This window comes from Lycium barbarum, chromosome 11 (genome assembly GCF_019175385.1).
Source record: "Lycium barbarum isolate Lr01 chromosome 11, ASM1917538v2, whole genome shotgun sequence".
Lineage (NCBI taxonomy): Eukaryota > Viridiplantae > Streptophyta > Magnoliopsida > Solanales > Solanaceae > Lycium > Lycium barbarum.
The window spans coordinates 117,632,142-117,655,752 of record NC_083347.1 but is presented as its reverse complement, the minus strand read 5'-3'; the positions used below and the strand labels follow the sequence as shown (position 1 = coordinate 117,655,752).

Sequence of the window (23,611 nt, the reverse complement as noted above, 5' to 3'; positions counted from 1 at the left end):
TGATATTCTACATGTGATTCATTTTATTTAAAAGCTTAAATTGTCATAAAAAAACACTTTTATTTACTTAATTATGTCTCACAATTTCCTTTCTGATTGTGCATTTCATATATTGACTGGGTAGAAAATTTGTACAATTAGCTCACTATTTTTTACTCAATCTGTTATAGTTTATGTCTTACTATTACTTTGTTCCGAAAAAATTGACACGCTTCTATGCTTGTAAGTACTTAATGTTACACTTTTTGTTTTACACTTAATGATAGATTTTTACAACCACACAATATTATGGCGTCATAAATTTTAAAAAATTTATTGCAACACAAATACGAAAAGTCTTTATTTACATCTTAAACATCTCGCAACAGATTGAATAGTTCTTTTTGGTTGTAAAACTTGTCCAAATTAGCCTAAAAATATCAAGCAAAGACCCTAGAACACCAATCTCTTGCAATTCAATGTTTTCAAAGTCCACCAACTCTAGAATAAAATACATGTTTTAATTTATGTGTACTTTTTTTTAGTGTGTTTAAAAAAGAATATCACTTTCTATATTTTTAGTATTTTTTTCAATTCTATACATAGCATGTTTAAGACCATGAGATTAAAAGGATATTTTAATACTTATACGAATTTAGTTTAAATTACAAGATTCAAAAGTCTTCTTTATTTTCTTAAATTCTGTATCTAGTCAAACTAAGACATATAAAAATAAAACAGAGAGGGAGTAACAAAAGAAAAATATATAAACCAAATGAGGAATCTTAGTAATATTTGCACTAGGCTTTCTCATAATCATTTCTTGAAATAGAGTAGTAAGCTACTGCTTGAACTTTCAAAAAAAGTCGCCGCATCCGTCTCAAATCCTTCAAAAATACACTACTTTGGAGGATCCGACACCTGCCCATTAACATTTTTGAAGAATCTGAGCAACACATATACTAGTTAGTGCTCTTAGTGAAGTTTAAATATCTATCATGATCATGCAAAAGCATGTCAAGATTGAGTGCTGTGGACACAGTCAAGCCAACAAAAACAAGAACAGAGAGGGCAGAGAGAAGAAGCATTAGCCCAGAAGCAACATGGCCTTTCACTTGATGTGCATATTGTGCAGAGGCCAAGGCTAGGAATGTGAGGGGAAATGAATAAGCCCACCATGCAACATTGAATTTCCTCATTGATTTCTTGAATATTGCTGGCCTACAAACCTATATCACAACAACTTATTAGATAGATAAGCGTGAGCAGTGGAGTACACAAGATATTTTTAAAAGAAGTGAAAAAATGACTACATCACAAGAAGGCTTTTGAAATTAATAATAAAAAGAATAAATCACTATAATAAACTGTTTGTTTTACACTTACTGAAAAGCTTGTTTAGTCGCACAACTATTAAGGCATGTTTAGCATCGGGAGTTTTAAAAACTTTATAGCCACACAAATTTATGATACTTTTAAGATCACGAGATTCAAAAGTCTTTATTTTTTTCTTAGCCTCCGTGCCTAATCAAATCGATTCAAATAAACTGGAATGGAGTATTACTCCATTTGTTTCTTTTACTAGTCTCTTATACTATTATTTTACTTTTCCATTTTAACAAATCAAGAGAGATTTATTATTTTCCTTCAATATTATCCGTATCATTAATTAACTTCAAAAGGTACTGGTAGTCAAATTTATATTTCCGGGCATAAATAATATGGTAGTCAAACAAACCATTACTAAATAACTTTTTAAGAGGAGTGACAAGTCATTATATATTACACAAGTAAAAAGGAACAAAGGAGTAAGTATTACTCCCCACGACTCAATTTATGTGATGCACTTTGATTGGACACGAAGTTTAAGAAAGAAAGACTTTTGAAATTAGTAGTCTAAAACAAGCCATAAATATTTGTATGACTATAAATCATCTCAATATAGGTAAAACTATTTGTAAATATAAAATAATATCCTTTTCCCCGAGGCATGCTAAAAAGGAAAGTGATCGCTACATTGAGACAGAGGAAAGTAGTATGTACAAGACTATATATAATGGGATTAAGACTACTAGATATGTATATATAGTGGGATTAAGACTACTAGATATGTCCCTAATTATAATATATATATATATATATATATATATATATATATATATATATATATATATATATATATATATTGAAGCTAATTAAAAAGAAAAAAAGAAGAAGAAGCAAGAAGATAAATAGACTTACCAAAGAGATGAAGAGAAATAGTGAAAGAAAAAAGAGCATTCTGCATGGCATATCAAAATCCCCAGAAATAGAAGCCCATGCTAAGCTAGCCATGCTAGGTGCAGCCACAAACAAGAAAAATGAAGGTCTAAGCATGGCAGGAAGGTGATTACTACCCGATAATCGCTGATAAAGCGTGATAAACACAACTAAATAGTGTGCTAATCCAAGTGTATATATGCAAATTGCACTTTCCTTCCACTCCATTTGGCTAGCTATCCAAGCACCAACCAAATTTCCCAAAACAGAAAGTTGACTTGTTGGATTTGCAACCATTGACAAGAACTTCCTCTCAGTAGTGAACCATTGTCCATAAATTTTCACATCAAGAATCACAACCGGGACAACGAAAATCCACCATAAGAATTGGCAAAAATCGAGATTTGGGATTGTGAATGGCACTGATTGGAGTAATAGAAGCCAAGAAATCCATGGTGCAAAGAGATAATTGACACCAACAGGGTGCAAGAACTCTGATTTCACTAATTGGAAGTGAAAAATGCACCTTAAAATGTAGAGAAAAGAGAGGATAATAAGGGTACAAATTGAAATCCACCATAGTAGAAGGAAAGTAGTTGAAGGCAGTGAGTGATATTTGTGTTTAAATGTTTGTGATTTGACCAAATGTTCAGTTAGAATTTTCCATAACAAAGCTTGACCACCTAGAGAGAGGGTAATTCTGAAATAGCCTGCATGAAGTTTAGTCAATAGGGAAGTAGAAGATATTGATTTCTTGGCAACATCTTTAGAGTGAATTTTCTCATCACTTATTGTGACCTTGATTGTCGACTCAAAAGCTTCTTCCCCCATTGAAATGGTTTTATAAAAATACAAATTGAATGTAGGAGAATATGGTCTACATTTATGGTATTTAGGGGTATATATAGGTGACTTGAAGATTAAAAGTTCACACTCATATAATCCAAGATTAGTAAAATTAGTAAAGCAAGATGTAGTGTGGGATCAGTCATGATCATTCGTGGGATATAAAGTAAACATCCTTTGTTAGGTCACTAGCTGTACCATGCATTTTTTTATTATAAAGATGTAATTATATATACTATATAATAGTGTAAAATGTTTCTTACATTATCAGTGTACTTTGACTTATCATAGAAGATTGCTTCCTCTTCTTTAAGACTATCTATTATAGATTTTATTGAGAATTACTGTAGTTTCCTTTTAAGTGACAAAAATTGTGTAATTTCTTTTTACATAGTTGATGCATAAAACTACTCTATTACAATTGTAACAAACTTTGTTAAATACTCCGTGGTTAAAGCTCCATTGCTTCTAAATAGAGCTCTGAATCTGAACCATTAATATTTTGGTCCTTTAAGTATATTTATTGTTTTCTTTATAATCACTTATTTGCGCTTAATAGGTATGAATCATTCACATCTTAGATGGAGTATGAAAAACAGTAAAACGTTACTCTTTTAATGATTTATGTGAAAGCAACTTTTTCTAATTAATTTATTAGTTACGGCCACACAACTACCATCATCAACTTCCAATGCATAAGTATATTACCACTGCCAACCATCACAGTGCATGCCAACCACCAAAGCTAATCACCTCCACAACCACGTATACCGATCACCAATTGCCATCACCAATGACCACCACCTAACCACAACATACCATCACCAACCACCTCCACGACCGATTAACCACTTCTACCTTCACCTACATCGTCAGCTGTAACTACATCCACTGCCATTCATAACCACCAATTAGCTGCGCCACCAGCCTTCATCGTCAACAACCAATAAAAAACCACTTTCGCGCCAGCCACCACCATCTACCAACACTATGCAATCAACATTGCCTGCAACCACCTCCACCAATAATAACCATCACTAACCGCAACCACGGTTCTCAATGACCATTATCGGCAGTTGTATAACCGCTAACTCTTACAGCGTGTGCTTCATCAAACAAATAATTTTTACATCATTACACTTAATTCTTCATCAAACAAACAATTTTATAGGTGATTAAATGTGTTTTTGTGTGTGTTATGGTTAATGATAATTAAGGTGCATATATAAAAGTTGAGAGACATATGTTATGTATTTATTAGTTTGATGTAATATTCAGTGTGGATAATTTCTTACAGCAACAATGTAATCCTAACTAGGCGTGGAGTATGTTTCATTATTAGAGATGATAAATAGTTGATCCTATTTCTTGAACGAATAACTAGGTATAGGTAGTTAAAAAGGCTGAATTGGGTGGTGTGCCTCATGTTTGCACTATATTCATAGTTGATATACTGGAACAAATTGTTGCTTTACCTTCTAATCGGGGCTCCGCCGTAACTTTATGCCCAAAGTTTTTATTTTATTTTATTTTATATTCCATGTCATAACTTCTCTTTCCTCTCTTAATTTCTTTCTTTCTTTGTTTATGAAGGTTTTATGATAACAACTTTTTCTTTATTATTTCTCTTATTTCTCTCAGTGGTCGTTTGGTTGCTAGTCAAAATAGTCCCGGGATTACAATCCCGGGACTAATTTATCTCATCAGTTGGTATTATTTTATACCATCTGAAAGATGGTATAAAATAATCCCAGTATAAGTGGGTTAAGAAGGTATAAGTTGAGTTATTCCAGCACTAATTTTTATACCACGTTTGGTACAAGGTATAAAATAATCCCGGGATAAATCTATACCTTATACCAAACGTGGTATAAAAATTAGTACTGGCATAACCCATTTTATACCTCAAACCAAACGACCACTTAGATTTTAATATTTAGTAAGTTTTTTATTTCAATACCTTTATTTTATCTCAGGGACACATCCTTATAGAATAATGTAAAATTAAGACTACAAGATTCAAAGCATATTTTTCATATGTTATACATATTTTTAGTTTAATATCATAAGATTCAATAACAATTTTTATATTCTTAAATTTCATGTCTAATCAAACTAAAACACATAAAATAAAATGACGAAAATAATAATCCTAACAAAATATAATTGTTAGGTTCTTGTGCATCGACAATATAATACTCCCTATTAAATCAGTATAGTAACAACAACTATTTTTTTTTTTGGTTTCTCATTCCGTGCCCGGTATCCGCATTGAAGCCCTACTAAATTCGGATTCGCGCCGCGTATGACCTATTCGGGGAAGCGCACCCTACCAATGATTTTTTCATATCTAGGGCTCGAACCCGAGATCTCTGATTAAGAGAGGAGCACCTCATCCAATGCACCACATCCTTTGGTGGTCTAGCAACAACAATTACACCTCATTGAGAAACAAATTGGGATCAACTATATAGATTCCCACTTTTTTTTTTTTTTAATTTAAACTCATCATCATACTTTTTTTGTCTTTGTTTTGAACAGAGGATTTTGTTTTACTTTTCACTGGCTAATTAATAAAAGCCCAAAATTTTGATTAAAAAAATATATCATCATCATACTAAATAAAATTAAGTCACTCAAATAAAATAATTATAACCCCACACCTACGTCCCACAAACAAAAGGGAAAAAATAAAGAAAAGCAAAACGAACCTCAAAAGAAGGTAAAGAAAAAAGATCTTTTAACTTCAGTCCTTTATACTTGCTCAGGAGTAAATTTCTCAATACTTACTCAGGAGTAAATTTCTCAAATGCATGGTCACTCAGGTTAAGGAAATTAAAGCAAACTAATTTTACTTGTTTTGTATCAGTAAAATCATTTAGCTTGTGTGTTATATGTTAAAAAATTATTATTACCTGATTATGAATTAAATTTGTTAAAAAACCTTATTGCCATTTTAAATTCTAATTTATATTTCATGTAGGACCCAATTAGTCAAAACTAGAAAGTGCTTGTCCACCGGGGAAACTACTAATCAGAAAATAACTCAAAACACAATGTTGTATTTGAAAACGAATTAGGTTTTCTCTCTTTCTCTATTTGATAATGATGTAAGAAGATTGAACACTTAATTACTTTTTCAGTAAATTGATTGTCCACCCGTACGTATTGTTTCTATCTTTTTATATCATTGTTAAATAGAGAAAGGGAAAAACTTAATTACGTTTTCAAATACAACACTGTGTTTTCAGTTGTGATTTTCTGATTAACACAGTTACGTTTTCAAATACAACACTGTGTTTTAAGTTGCGATTCTTCGATTAGTAGCTTCTCTATTGGTAAAGCACTTTCTAATTTTGATGAGATAGAAAATGATCCTTAGTTAATGTTTTCAGTAAATTTTGTGCTACTAGTTGGGTTTCACGTGGAATATGAATTAGAATTTCAAATGTCAGTAAAGATTTTCAGCGGAGTCTGTAATTCATTATCCGGCAATAGTATTTTTTCTAAAATATAACACACAAGTTGCATCGAGTGACTATATTGATGCAAAACAAAATAAAATGACTTTATTCCATAATTTGTTTTTTTAACTTGAGTAAATTTATTCACTTCCTCATACAAAAAGGTTTTCAACCTCATACTTGGACTAATTTTTAGCATTAATAGAAGAATTAAAACGTAAGTACTATAAACTCAGAAAGAGTGTTGTTACATAGTTTAATGTCTTAGCTTTAACCCCCATTTTTGTGGTCTTCTTTAATTGTGTCAAAATATTGCTTATGCTTCTCAGCCACAACGATATCCTTTTTAACAACCCAAATTGAATTAGGCAGAAAATATTTTTAAATTGATACTCAAATTTAAAAGGTGGTGTACTAGAAGAAAGATATGGCATAGACGTCATGGCAAAACAAAATTAAACAAGTATTATATATACATGCATGAATTCAACCAAAGCATAATTGTTTGATTTTGAAGACACCTAAGACGTTGCATGTTCCTGCTAGCTTTGCATTACATGGTTCTAGGTTATAAACATACCTAAAAAGCTTATTAAGAACTTAAAAAAAATAAAAATAAGAATCGATTATAATATGTAGTTCTCCAATTGAATGTACCAATAAAAAATAACATTCAATAACCAAGTTAAGTTAGGTCATATTCGACATGAATTACGATCAAAGGGCGGTAAAAATGTAAATAAATTATTATCAAAATATATGTAAATATGTGCAACACATCGTACGCATTCGTACTCAAAACAACATCAAATCTCCAAGGAGAAGGGTCTCTTGTCGGTGGAACAGTATGATGAAGGGAAGTCGGTTGGGCGAGGGGGTTTCAATCCTAAACATGTTTGTTGTCTCGAGCTTTCCGTGGAGAGGGCAAGTTGCCGCATGTTGTCCGGGAGAATGATCGGGAACAGTTCCCTTAGGGGCCTTCTGTCACCAGGATTTTAAATAAGGGGGTTCAAAAATATAATGAAATAGAAAAAATGAAAAAGTCAAGGGGGTTCAATATCTACTAAATATACATAAAAAAAAATTCAGCTTGGATATACGGTGTAATTTTTCACCGAAGGGGCTTACTGGCTCCGCCCCTGTCCATCACAATCCAAAAATCCAACAAGTTACTGTGAACGATCAACGATAACCCAATGAAAAATATCATAGTTGTCTCAAATAGTCCCATGATTCTAGATGAAGAAAAGTCTCAAAACAACAACAAAAAAAATTATAAAAATAAATACAATATCTGACAAGATAACCCAAACCCAAAATGCATTTGTCAAGGAGCATCTAAGATTAGACCAAATACGCAGTATGAAACACATAATGTGAAAAGAAAAGAAACTGCACATCATGTGATAGAAGCTGATCCACGAACCAACTGCGGATGGATCCTCTATTGAAATCTTCACACGTCTTGAACAAGATCAACAAAACCCACAACACCAGTAGCTAGATGAATTTGCAGAGAGTAGGGAATGAATTTGGTGAGTTTATACGTACCCAGTGAGTTCATTGATCCGCTCGTTGTCTTACCCTTCAGAGTAAGTCTTTCAAAATAATGCATGAAACAATAATAGAGTATGTACATATCTGATACAAAATAATAAAGCAGCTAAGACAAGTAGCAAATAGGTACAAGTCAAACCACATCAGATAATCAACCATGGGTCCTCATGGGTTAGGACCACTAGACCTATTAGTCCTAACCATTGACCCTTGTGGATACCAAGTAATCCACTAGATCAAAACCATATAGGCTCTTGTGGATACTAGGAATCTACTAGACCTAATTTATGGGCCCTCACAAATACTGGATTCGATAGATTGAACCAGTTCGGGGGGCTGGAATTGATTATAATCACCCCTTATTCTTGAATCCACAAGATGTAAGTGGAATTCAGATTTTACCTTTTCAACTGACTGGGATTGAGAAATTCTCAATATGGTTTAGAGCTATGAAACTCAACACTGATGCAACTTTCTCTGCTGCATCAGCATCAGGTAAGAATCCTTTATGTTTTTTAAGTATTGCTTTATTAGCCTCTAAAAGTTGGGAAGAATGGATAATTGACACAGGTGCAACTAACCATATGGTGTCAGACTTGAATCTGTTAAATAAACAGTTTATTACTCAACCTAACAAATCAAAAGAAGTGTACTTACCAAATGGAGACACAACTTCAGTTACTCATACTGGTTCAATTAATATATTAGATAGAAGTACAGTAAGTAATGTATTTCACAGACCTCAGTTTAAGTTTAATCTAATGTCAGTTTCAAAAGTAACTAGGTGTTTAGGCTGCTCAGTCAATTTCTTTCCTGGCTTCTGTCTATTTCAGGATCTTTGGAATGGACAGGTGAAGAAGATTGGTAAAGAGGAAAATGGATTATTCATATTGGTCAATTAGGCATTTAGATACAACAGAAGAGTAGCATTAACTACAGCAATTGACAAAGCTGAGGATTTAGAGTCTACTGCTAATGTGAAGTTGTGGCATAGAAGATTTGTCCATGTGTCTTCTAGAGTTCTGAATAAAATGCTAAATGTTTCATTAGATAAAATTTCTCAAACTATTCAAGAATGTACTGTTTGCCCTTGTGCAAAAATGACTACACAATCTTTTCCTAATAGTAGTATAAAGACTTCTGCATGTTTTGAATTGATTCATATGGATGTTTGGGGTCCATACAAGACTGCTACATATGATGGAAACAAGTACTTCTTAACTCTTGTCGATGATTTCTCTAGAATGACTTGGATTTTCCTATTTAAGCTCAAATTTAATATATGTGTGGCTATTCGGCAGTTTCTAGTATATGTAAAAACTCAGTTTGACAAAATAGTTAAAACTTTTAGATCAGATAATGGAATTGAGTTTGTAAACTCACTTTGTGACAAATTGTTCAAATCCATGGGAATTATGCATCAAACTAGTTGTGCTTATACACCTCAACGGAATGGTGTTGCTAAAAGAAGACATAGACACATTCTAGAGGTAACTAGGGCACTTAGATTTCAAGGTCATATACCAATAAAGTTTTGGGGTCTTTGTGTGCAAACTGCAGTCTACTTGATTAATGGAATGCCTAACATTGTAATTAAACTGCAAACTCCTTTTGAAGTATTGTATAAGAGAAAGTCACTGCTTGCTCATTTAAGAGTTATTGGTTGTCTTTGCTATGCTAAAGTAGTAAATGAGCATGATAAATTGAAAACTAGATAAAAAATGTCTGTGCATATGGGATATTCTGCTTCGGAAAAGAGATATAACGTCCTTTGGATTGTTAATGAGGTGATAAACAAGTGCTAAGGAGGTTCCATAAGGATTGGAGAACAAATGAGTCGACGAGAACAAACTTCGAAAAACTGGGCACTATACGGCCAAACATACTGGTCGTATAAAACATACGGGCCGTATGTTCAACCGTATAATCAACCCAGATTAGCATCCCTCTCTGGACCAAATCTACGGCCAGACATACGGTCAATATAATTTATACGGACCGTATGTTGGTCCGTAGAAACTTGTCGGGTCAGATTTTGTGTATTAATAAGGGATCCAAGTTCATTTCATTTCATTTTCCCCTTCACTCCCCTTCTCTCTAGAACTCTCTAGAATACTTATCCCACAAGAATCCAAGAGATATTAGTGATCAATTTCATCAAACCAAGTGAATCCAGTGTAAGAAACTCATTAAAGTTCATCCAAGACAAGGAATCCAAGTGAAGATGAAACTAGGGTTTTGCTCAAGTGAAGTGTTTGCACTCAAGATTCATTCCTACACCATATAAGGTACGTTTTATGGTATTTACATGTTGTTTAAGGTATTGAAAAGTTGAAACACTTGGATTGTAGAAGAATATAGAAAATGAGTCATGAATGTGGGAATAATGTCATTTTGAGTAATAGCTTGAATTGAGTTATGATTCTTGATGTGTTGTGATTATGATTGTGATATGAATGATATTAAGGACATGATATAAGCATTATATGTGAGAAAACATACTAGTATACTAAGACAATGAATATGGATGAATTGAAGTGGAATTGTGAAATGAGGGTAATGTAGACGAATGAAGATTGTTGGTTATGATATCGTGAATGTTATTATAAATGTTTGGGAGTTGATATAAATATGGGGAAGGTTGTATAAATGAAGGAAATGCTTCCCAATTTTCTATAGCATTACTAAGCACGTTCATATAATCGATTAGCTAATGTGAATGCGAATTCTCTTGAAGGTAGAAACGTGAGCATTGAAGGAGAACAATCAAGCGATGGAAATTGTTAAACGAAAGAGGTATGTAAGGCTAGTCCTTTCTTTCTAAGGCATGATTCCCATGGTATGAATCCTCCTACCTTTCCATGATTTTCCTACGTATCGGAAATTATGAGTCTACGATTAATAAGAGCTTCATAGAAGATAAAGAAAAGAGATACGTTACGAGCATGACAATACTGATGATGAATCTAAGTCTAAAACTCCTAAAGCTCATGATACGATATTCCTACGAAGCTAATGATCCCTATATGATTCCTATGATATGATTTCCCTACCTCTCCATGACTTTCTTACATTTCGGGAACCATGAGTCAACCTTGATAAAGAGCTTCTTATGAGATAAAGATGAGAAATATGTCATGAATACGAAAATAATGATGGTAAGTTTAAGCCTAGAGATTCTAAAGCAAGATATGATGTCTATGAAGTTACGACCCCTTGATATTGTTCATGGTGTACACTCACCTTAAAATATTAGTTCCTTCAAGGTGAGATATGATGTATATGATCACTCCATAATGTTATCGGAGGTTCTCGACCTTATGTCACCCCGATATTGTTATAGATTGTCTATACGCTGTAATGCATGTCCTATGACCAATGTTTCGAAAAATCACGAGTCTATGTTTATAGAGGATTTCATATGAGATAAAGGTAAGAGATATGCCATAGATGCGATGATGGTAATGATGAGCCTAAGTCTAGAGATTATAAAGTCTATCATACGATATTTATACGAGGTTCATGCTACGAATATGATACGATTTTCATGGATTGTCTTTAAATTCAAATGTATGCTCTATGAAAAGTTATGATAAGCTTATGAGATGTATGTGATGGCAATGATGATGAGATATACCGAGCCTTGTTATGGTCGGGTACGGAAGACATGTATGTGATATTGCCGAGCCACTACGTGGCCAAATACGGATATTGTCTAGCCACTACGTGGCCGAATACGGATATTGTTGAGCTACTACATGGCCAAATACGGATATTATCGAGCAACTACGTGGCCAAATACGAATATTGTCGAGCCACTACGTAGCCGAATACGAATAATGTTTAATGTGTATGAACAAATTCGGTACTATGGTATGTATATATATGTGATACGATGATGTATGCGCTATGATGATACTTGTACTATGATTACATACGATATAGGCATGAAAGGTATCCACCCTTAAGAGTTACGCAGGTTATATCTTCATCTTATATCTTATGATTTCTCTATTATGTTCATTTCATTCATGCCTTACATACTCAGTACAATATTCGTACTGACGTCCGTTTTCTTTGGACACTGTGTTCATGCCCACAGGTAGACAGGGATGCGACCCAGATTTATAGAAGTCGATAAGCAGACTTTTGAGAGCACTCCATTAGTCCGGAGGTGCCATTGATTTACTATTTTGTGTACATATATGTTTTGGGCACGACGGGGCCCTGTCCCGTCCATATGTCTAGTACTCTAGTAGAGGCTCGTAGATACGTATGTGTGGGTAGTATGGTCTCATGATGTTACTATTGTATGTATATTATTTTGATAGCCGAAGGGCTTATGTATGTAAAGGTAATTATGTACCAAATGAAAAATGGTTTTCCTATGATTATGAGCACAAGAGTAATGAAGAATCGTATGGTAAGTATGATAAGTAATGGAATGGGTGGTGCTCAGTGTTTAGCCCCGGGTGCCCGTCATGGCCCCTATTCGGGTTGTGACAAAAGCGGTATCAGAGCAGTTCAGTCCTAGGAAGTGTCTACGAGCCGTGTCTAGTAGAGTCCTATTTATGGTGTGTTGCGCGCCACATCTATAAACAGGAGGCTACAGGGCACTTAGGATAGTTACTCTTCTTTCATCTCTAAGATTGTGCGATAGAGCTAAGCCATAGGAAATGAGATTCCTTATACTAACCCCTGATTGCAGCAGAAGAACGGTATTGACCGAAGAAAGTGATTGATGACATTGGGAGTTACGGAGGTAAGCCTCTTCGTTGAGGATACATTATCGGAATATGTATTTATATGATAATGGATTGGTTGTCATAGAGGTAAGTCAGTGTTCATATGATAGAGGAATTGATTAAATGTGTCTCTTGATGATAAGTTCAGTTATAAGTTGTGAACTAAGCAAATCGAATGAATCAGAACAAAGGTAAGCGACGAAACGAAAGCCGTGTGTCGAGTAAAGTAAGAATGTTGAGATATGATTGAAATGTAAAGCTGAAGGATGAAAGCGAAAGTAAATAGGAAGGGATAACAGGGCATATCGCTAAAGGATCAGGTACATCTCGAAGCGTGATATATGAGGTAAGTTTCGACATCTTTGTGCTTTTACTTGAAAGTGGGAGCCCTGTGTGGCTAAGATATGTCGTATATATATATTGGCCCTGTGAGGCATTGTTGTTATTTGATGCGTGCAGGTTTTGGGATTGTAAGAAATATAGAGGAAAGTCCGCCGAAATTTTCCTAGAATCTAAAGGAGATAAGATGTAAGCTTGTAATATGTCCTAACAGAAAAAGATGTTGTGCACAAAGTAATGGTAGGACGAGATTAAGTTAGGAGTATTGTTAACAATTACAAGAGATGAGTTAAATACTATTGAATTGATAGTAATGGAAATTATAAGATCGACATTGATACGGCAAAGAGAAATGCTTGGTAGTACTAAATGTGACATAGAAGAGAACGGGTAACCCCAATAGAGTGCGATACTGGAGTATTGATTGGATGGATAAGCACGAGTAAAATACGACAAGTTTATTGGCAAAATAGAGTAACCACATGATTGAGACAGGGGTGTGAAGTACAAAGGGGTATAACGAATGAAGATACCTTGATAAGATAACTTATGTGGTAAGTGTAATAGGGTTGATCAGAAAGAGTAACGGGTTAAGTATGCTTACTTCATGAGGTTTATTCTATTTCATAAGCGGGATTGCGAATGAGATCAAGAAGTGTCACTCTATAGAGTTGATTATGATCAGGGTATAATGAGAACGTAACAAGAATTGTAATACAAAGTATAGCGAGGAAACGACTAAAGATGTGACATGTTCTATATAAGTAAAGAATGAGTGCAGGTGTGAAACCAATAAGCGGGCCATGGGGAAGTAGATGAGAAAGCTTATAAGATCTTGCTAGGAAAATACAGCATAGAGGTTTTGTAATGACAGGAATGATAGCAATATAGAGTGTGTTAAGACTTCACACATGAATTATCGTAGCTATAAATTAAGAGAAACGGTACGAATAAGATGTAGTATAGTAAGGGATATATGAATCCAAGATTTTAAGGTGACGCAACGGATTTGAGAATGGTACAAGTAAAACCCTTAAAAGGGGAGAAGCGAGTAAAGAGAATACAAGTGTGGAGATTGAAACGATGGACCCTAAGATGTGACAGATATAGACTCTAAAACAAAGAGTGAGAGTTACGTAGAAATGAGTCTAATAACTAGTAAATGAACGAACACGAATTGAGCAAGCATCTAAGACTGTACGGGAAATCATTCATGGATACCTTGAACCACGGGACATTGAGGGTGAATAACTCAAGAGGTATTGTGAAGTATCACGATGTTATACTAGAATAGAGGCAATGACACTAACGGTAAAGTCGTAATTAATGATATTGCGATTTATAAGAGACAATTAAGCAAGGGACCTAAGGGTTTCTATAGTAAAACATAAGATATGATAATCAAGGGGAAAATAAAGGAAGGAAGAGAGCATGATGAGATAATTTACTACAGATAGACAAAAAAGTTTAGGTATATATAATCACCGAGCGTAGCTATGGTCGAGTACGCGAAACACCGAACCTTCGTGGTCGGATATGTTATGTAAATGATATGTATATGAATATGACTATGGATACGATATGTAAATGAGTACGATTATGAATAAGTATACGAATATGGATACATGTATATGTATAGGTGTGTATGTACACGAATCATGCAAGAACGATTATGTAACTTGCAAGTATTTATGCGTCGCCAATGAAACCAAGTGGGTACTTAAAAAGAGGAGTAAGAGGTAAGCAAGTATAGTGTGGTCATGATACTCCGGGTTAGTTGAAGGAAAATATGGCGAAATTTTCGTAGAATCCCGGATAGCTTAACATTCGAAGACGAATGTTCCCAAGGGGGGAAGAATGTTACACCTCGAAAATTTTTTCGTTCATGCACAGTGAATACACTGACGAAGGGTACGACATATTCGATGTTTTGATGATTAAGAAATAACATTTGATGATTCAAATGAGATTTCAACGACATGTGAGGTGGGAGACGGAAGATGTTAAGGAAGGCAAAGCATATATTGTGTTTTGGAAAGATTTATGAGTAACGAGTTAATGATGATTTAATGATGCTGTGAAAAAGAGTTATAACTTCCCTTGGATTGTTAATGAGGTGACAAACAAGTGCTAAGGAGGTTCCATAAGGATTGGAGATCAAACGAGTCGACGAGAACGAACTTCGAAAAAATGGGCATTATACGGCCAAACATACTGGTCGTATAAAACATACGGGCCGTATGTTCAACCGTATAATCAACCCAGATTAGCATCCCTCTCTGGACTAAATCTACAGCCAGACATATGGTCAGTATAATTTATACAGACCGTATGTTGGTCCGTAGAAACTGCTCGGGTCAGATTTTGTGTATTAATAAGGGATCCAAGTTCATTTCATTTCATTTTACCCTTCACTCCCCTTCTCTCTAGAACTCTCTAGAATACTTCTCTCACAAGAATCCAAGAGATATTAGTGATCAATTTCATCAAACCAAGTGAATCAAGTGTGAGAAACTCATTAAAGTTCATCCAAGACAAGGAATCCAAGTGAAGGTGAAACTAGGGTTTTGCTCAAGTGAAGTGTTTGCACTCAAGGTTCATTCCTACACCATCTAAGGTAGGTTTTATGGTATTTACATGTTGTTTAAGGTATTGAAAAGTTGAAACACTTGGATTGTAGAAGAATATAGAAAATGGGTCATGAATGTGGGAATAATGTCATTTTGAGTAATAGCTTGAATTGAGTTATGATTCTTGATGTGTTGTGATTATGATTATGCTATGAATGATTAAGGACATGAGATAAGCATTATATGTGAGAAAACGTACTAGTATACTATGACCATGAATATGGATGAATTGAAGTGGAATTGTGAAATGAGGGTAATGTAAACGAATGAAGATTGTTGGTTATGATATCGTGAATGTTATTATAAATGTTTGGGAGTTGATATACAATATGGGGAAGGTTGTATAAATGAAGGAAATGTTGCCCAATTTTCTCTAGCTTTAGTAAGTACGTTAATATAATCGATTAGCTAATGTGAATGTGAATTCTTTTGAAGGTAGAAACGTGAGCATTGAAGGAGAACAATCAAGCGATGGAAATTGTTAAACGAAAGAGGTATGTAAGTCTAGTCCTTTATTTCTAAGGCATGATTCCCATGGTATGAATCCTCTTACCTTTTCATGATTTTCCTACGTATCGGAAATTATGAGTCTACGATTAAAAAGAGCTTCATACAAGATAAAGAAAAGAGATACGTTACGAGCATGACAATACCGATGATGAATCTAAGTCTAAAAGTCTTAAAGCTCATGATACGATATTCCTACCTATATGATTCCTATGATATTATTTCCCTACCTCTCCATGACTTTCTTACATTTCGGGAACCATGAGTCAACCTTGATAAAGAGCTTCTTATGAGATAAAGATGAGAAATATGTCATGAATACGAAAATAATGATGGTAAGTTTAAGCCTAGAGATTCTAAAGCAAGATATGATGTCTATGAAGTTACGACCCCTTGATATTGTTCATGGTGTACACTCACCTTAAAATATTAGTTCCTTCAAGGTGAGATATGATGTATATGATCACTCCATAATGTTATCGGGGGTTCTCGACCTTATGTCACTCCGATATTGTTATAGATTGTCTATACGCTCTAATGCATAACCTATGACCAATGTTCCAAAAAATCACCAGTCTATGTTCATAGAGGATTTCATATGAGATAAAGGTAAGAGATATGCCATAGATGCGTTGATGGTAATGATGAGCCTAAGTCTAGAAATTATAAATTCTATCATACGATATTTATACGAGTTCATGCTACGAATATGATACGATTTTCATGGATTGTCTTTAAATTCAAATGTATGCTCTATGAAAAGTTATGATAAGCTTATGAGATGTATGTGATGGAAATGGTGATGATGAGATATACCGAGCCTTGTTATGGCCGGGTACGAAATACATGTATGTGATATTGTCGAGCCACTACGTGGCCGAATATGGATATTGTCGAGCCACCACGTGGCTGAATACGAATAATGTTTAATGTGTATGAGCAGATTCGGTACTATGGTATGTATATATATGTGATACGATGATGTATGCGCTATGATGATACATGTACTATGATTACATACGATATAGGCATGAAAGGTATCCACCCTTAAGAGTTACGCAGGTTATATCTTCATCTTATATCTTATGATTTCTCTATTATGTTCATTTCATTCATGCCTTACATACTCAATACAATATTCGTACTGACGTCCGTTTTCTTTGGACGCTGTGTTCATGCCCACAGGTAGACAGGGAGGCGACCCAGATTTATAGAAGCCGATAAGCAGACTTTTGAGAGCACTCCATTAGTCCGGAGGTGCCATTGATTTACTATTTTGTGTACATATATGTTTTGGGCACGATGGAGTCATGTCCCGTTCATATGTCTAGTACTCTAGTAGAGGCTCGTAGATACGCTTGTGTGGGTAGCATGGTCTCATGATGTTACTATTGTATGTATATTATTTTGATAGCCGAAGGACTTATGTATGTAAAGGTAATTATGTATCAAATGAAAAATGGTTTTCCTATGATTATGAGCACAAGAGTAATGAAGAATCGTATGGTAAGTATGATAAGTATGATAAGTAAGGAATGGGTGGTGCTCCGTTGTTAGCCCCGGGTACCCGTCATGGCCCCTAGTCATGTCGTGACAGATACTTTTCCTTTCATGTCTCAAAAGAATACAAGTGCTGAATCTATTTTCTCAGAAGGAAACTCTCAGTATTTCATGACTGATCAGACATCAGACTATACCTCTCAAATACACAATATTGAGCAAACCTCAAATCCTAGCTTTGAAAATGACCATACTGAACAAACTATATTACCTGAAACTACTTCCACCAATTCAAATGACACACCACAACCAACAAAAAACAGACAAGTCACACAACATCTTCTTCCACAACCAACAAAAAGACAAATACAACCTATCACCACTATAAATCAACCTGAAAGAAGGTCTGAGAGAGGTAAAAAACCTCCTGTATGGATGAAATATTTTGTAAATCTGAACATTATATTCATCAGGATATTCCTTATGCTATCAGCAAATATATATGTTATGATAGGATTTCTGCTAAGTATCAAGCATACATAGCTTCAGTCTCAAGTGAAACAGAGCCTTCAAGTTACAAAGAAGCTGTCAAAGATCCAAGATAGGTGGAGGCCATGTAGACTGAGATAGAAGCTTTGCAGAATAACAAGACTTGGAAAATTTTCAACTTACCAAAGGATAAAACTCCTATAGGGTGTAAATGGATGTACAAAATTAAGTATAAGGCAAATGGAGATATTGAGAGGTTCAAGGCAAGACTTGTAGCTAAAGGGTACAGTCAAAAGGAAGGTATTGATTATCATGAAACATTCAGTCCCGTTGTAAAGATGAAGATTGTTAGGACTGTGCTTGCACTCTCAGCTATGAAAAACTAGCACATTCATCAAATGGATGTGTTCAATGCATTTCTACAAGATGACCTATTTCATGAAATTTACATGGAACTGCCACAAGGATTCAAGAGCCAGGGGGAGAAGAAAGTGTGTAGGCTCATCAAATCCTTGTATGGCCTAAAACAAGCTCCTAGGCAATGGAATGCCAAACTGACAGAAGCACTGATAAATGTAAAATTTCAGCAAATTCAATATGATCACTCACTCTTTACCAAGAAGTCAGAAGAAGGCATCACTATAGTACTTGTATATGTGGATGATATGCTTAGAACGGGAAGTAGTTTGAAGTTAATCAAGGATACTAAAGAAACACTATAGACAACTTTCAAAATAAAGGACTTAGGTGAATTGAAATATATTCTGGGAATTGAATTTGCTAGATCAAACGAAGGAATTCTAATGCATCAAAGAAAGTATGCATTGGAACTCATCACTGAAATTGGAGTATCAGCAGCAAAGCCTTCTTCAACACCTATTGACACTAGCATAAAGTTGCCTACTAAACAGTATGATGATCATCTGAAACAGTCACTTAGTGAAGAAGACTCAACTATCTGTCAAGAAGATCCACTTGCTGATCAAGAATCTTTTCAGAAATTAATAGGCAAATTACTGTAGCTCACTATGACCAGATTAGATATAGCCTATAGTGTACAAACAATAAGTCAATTTCTACAATGTCCTAAATAATCTCACATGGAAGTTGCAGTAAGGATTGGAAAGTATTTGAAGAAGCAAACTGGTCAAGGTGTACTATTCTCTAGCAAAAGTGATCAAACTATGACTGCATATTATGATGCAAATTGGGCATCATGTCCTATATCAAGAAAGTTTGTTACTGGTTATCTCATCATGCTAGGACATTCATTAATAACTTGGAAGTCAAAGAAGCAAACAACAGTGTCTAGAAGCAGTGCTGAAGCTGAGTACAAAAGCATTGCAGCAACTGTATCATAATTAGTTTGGCTACTTTGGTTTTGCAAAAGAGCTTGGAATTCAAATAAGTAATCCAGTTGAGATTCTAAGTGGCAGCAAAGCTGTAATTCATATTGCAGCCAATCCAGTCTATCATGAAAGAACTAAACATATTGAGATAGACTGTCACTTTATTAGAGAAAAGATTCTACAAGGAATGGTGACAACAAAATATATACCAACTCATGAACAACCTGCAGATATGTTGACAAAAGGACTTACAGGAGTTCAACATGAGTTTCTTTGATCCAAGCTAGGACTGTTAAATATCTTTGAAGCATCCAGTACCTAGCTTTAGGGGGAGTGTAGAAGTATCAAAGTGTAAGTAGTTAGAACAAGAAGGACCAAACTGTAAAATCAAGAAGTTCAGTAACTAACTTCTTGAACTGATTAGTTATAGAGTTAGTTAGGATCCTAATGGCTTGTTAGTTAATCTCTACATTATTAGGAGCTTTAATACTTGTATATATACTGTGATATATCATAATATACACAGATTATTGATTCCAAATGAATGAATAAATTTTCTCTCTAAACAATTTCTTCTGCTTCTCAACTTCTCTATTTTTATCTTCATGAGTTCTTAAACTTCTTCTTCAATTCTGTGTGTTAATCTTCAGCCATGGCAAACTAGTTCAATCAAAGCATGTAACATTGTCAAAAATTCTCAACATGATTTAACAATGCAATTCTAGAATGTCATGCTCAGCATGTAGAAAAATAGTTTCAAACCATACATTAAGTCTCAACAGAGTTATTACATAGTCAGATAAGAGTATAACACCTGGTAAGTAGCTCAAAGTAGTATGAATGACCTAGAACGCGCTCGCCCCATAATATACTAGGTATTTGAACGCGATAATGCAAGTTTAGGTCATGCTTTTGAAAAAGAAAGCAAGAAGTTTAGGTCTCACTCACAATTTGTTCTTCAACCTAGCATTGTCCAACTCTCTAACCTTACGGCCTCCAATAGCCTCAATTTATCTCTCTAACCGTACGACCTCCAATAGCCTCAATTTATACAGAATGTTGAATAATACATCAAATTAAGCTAAGCGGTCCATTTTCATAATTTTAGAAAGTCAAATTATCATTCCTCAGTCAACGCAATCAAGTTTCAATCTTGTTTGCATTTACTAGGTCAAATATCTAGTTTTCTATTTTAGGAACAAGGTAAAAAATTCCCAGTCACATGATTTTATGGCTAATAGTTCTCCAAATTGAAGTATAATTATCATAGGATGTTAGAGAATCATTACTTAATTTAATGATTTAAGTTGAAATCACTACATTTGATAACACTATGAAGCTTCTCTTTTTTCCAAAATGGCAAAACGAAGATCTAATTTCATCACTGTTTGAATATATACACTTCTTCGCGAGGTAGAACATCTCCTCACAATTACATTGCACAATCTAAGTTGACCCTTACAGTCGCGGAATCTTCCTCACAATAGAGGAGTGTGTTTGATCGGAGGTCAACTCTCCGTTTCCTTCTTCGTGGTAGCTCGTCAAGTTAACTCACGCGTTCGCAGTTAGTGGTCTCAGTCATAGTCACATAGTATAATTTCTCCTTAACCAGTTAACTAATCAGTTTCACTTCACAATTGTGGTGTTTGGTCTAGCGATCACGATACCAAACACTAGCAAAAAATCGACAACATTTATATGGTTCAGCAAGTGTCGAAACACTCTCGAAACCTCAATTTTCAACCCCGACTATTTTGGAAAATTCAAATGATTATATAAACCTATTCAAAGTCTGAAATCATCATTCTAACCAAAACTACTCAAGACCAAGGGTTGGTTGTTACCTTTTCAGGGTGTTGAACAACCAACTCAGAACTAGTATTAGTAAGGGAAGTCCAATTGTAATTAAAGCAAAGCATTTTCATGGTCCCCACGAATTTTCACGATTTCTGTCAAGTACCACTGATACCATATTAAAGTGTGACCAACTTTTAAAAACTTTCGGATGAAATAATAAGAAAAACTTGTTAGAGATTATACTTATCGCTCGTTGGTTGTAGGGATCTAGTAGCTCAGTTGGTACCTGAACTTTCACTTTGTTGGTGAGAGTTTGAATCCCTACGTTGTAATCCCCTCCCCCATTTCCCCTTCTCCTACCCTCTATGTAATAAAAAAAAATCTTTTAAAAAAAATAAGCACTCGTCGGTTGTGTAAGAGTATCAAATTAAAGGGGTTTATTATGTCTAGGACCACTTCACCCATTGTCTTAAGGTTTTGAATTGAATGTTCAAATTCTTACCCACAACGATCAATGGAAGGAAAATAATATTGATAAATTTACAACTGCATGTCTTGCTGAGATAAGTAGCTTAGGACATGAGAATGAGGTGCCAAAGACTAATTTCATTATACTATTAGTATATGATTAGGTACTTAATTGTTTTATCGATAGCCGCCTGTATCTTAATTATCTGACCTTATTATTAATCAATCTTCACGTAGTAGTAGCAGTAGTACTGCCCTAGCTAATCTACACTTGTAGCTCATTGGGAATCTGCTAGACACCCATGTTAAAGAACAAACAAGATCGCACTTTAATTTGTGATGATAAAAGGCAAAGAAAAGATATTAATCTTTATGCGTAATGGTAATCTTACTTTATTTCCCTAACTGCATAATTTATTCTCCAATTGAGCAACTACTAATTATGCATCTTGAGTAACTTTTGGGAGATGAATTAATTAATTTCTCCAATCAAACAATGTAATTTTTTATGTATGGATCAAATGCAAGTGAGATTATTGACGTATTCCACAAGAAGCTTTTTCGCTTTGTGACTTTTTTTCTAGTCAACCCATTAAAAGCATAAGAAATTACGCAACTTTGTTCAGTTTATTGATTCATTTTCTTAACCAAAAAAAAAAAAAGATTCATTTTCTTTCATCAAGTTATGGTGAAAGTATATAATCTACGACCCTAGGTGATACCAAAGGGTCAAGTAATAGATCTAGCCTGTCAGCCCCGAATAGTGGGATGATAAACAAATTTAGTAACAAACAATTGTGTGTACATTAACTAAATGACATATAAAATAATGAACAAGAAATAAGGCTACGAACTAGATTTTCTAGTAGAAGTCCAGAGATTGTTACACTTTTGTGTAACATTTACATGAATGTGTGCAACTTCGTCATGACAATGTAAAATTTTCGAGAACTAAACTTAAATTTTAAGTTACTCAAGGAGATGTAAATAGGCGTAGCTCCGAGGGACCGTAGATAGGAAAGCGTCTTCTAATTTTTAAATAATCTCATTAATCGAAAAAAGAAGGGAGGATGTCTATTTATTTGCATGACCCCTGCAGATTTAATCCTATATGAAGGAAATTGGATCGGGTCACCCCTATGGATCAACCCAATTCATGTCATATTAATAAGTTAATATATAAATATATAATTTGTTAGATATTGATCAAATAAAATTAGGAAGGGATACAACGGTAGGACTCTTCCTAGCCGTTATATCTTTATGTTATGTAAAAGGAATTTCTTTGGCAGAACTCCTTAATGCTTTTCTCCTTCTCAAAAGTTCACAGAAAATTTCTTCTCCTCCTCTAAAATTTCGTAAGTTCCTGTGAAGATTCTTGTGCAGATTTCTTCTCAAAAAAGTATAGGAACTATCGTTTGTAACAGATACGATCTTAGACTGTCGCTATTTCGATGTAGTTCGTGCTTCATAAACATGTCATTACACTATTCGACTAGTGAACAAATTCAATGATATGTGTTTGATTTAATACTTCACTACATCCATATCTGGAGTAGCTCCCCTAGCGGTCTTGCCACAAAGGCGCATAACGGGAGCTTGTGTGGAACCTCTTATTCTAGCATAACAGTGGTCGAACGTAACGAAATATTATTAGCCGCTTAACGTAACATACGGGATGG

The 23,611-nt window shown here is 34.6% G+C and overlaps 1 protein-coding gene across 1 annotated transcript; it reads right to left on the bottom strand.

Annotated features, from left to right (window-relative positions):
- Positions 1-728: 728 nt before the first annotated feature.
- LOC132617591 (S-type anion channel SLAH1-like) lies at positions 729-3,130 on the bottom strand. Its single transcript, XM_060332631.1, has 2 exons — positions 2,221-3,130; positions 729-1,208 (listed from the first exon to the last, which is right to left on the bottom strand). The coding sequence occupies exons 1-2, from the start codon at positions 3,067-3,069 to the stop codon at positions 942-944; spliced, it is 1,116 nt and encodes a 371-aa protein (XP_060188614.1). The 5' UTR covers positions 3,070-3,130; the 3' UTR covers positions 729-941.
- Between the last annotated feature and the right edge of the window lie 20,481 nt (positions 3,131-23,611).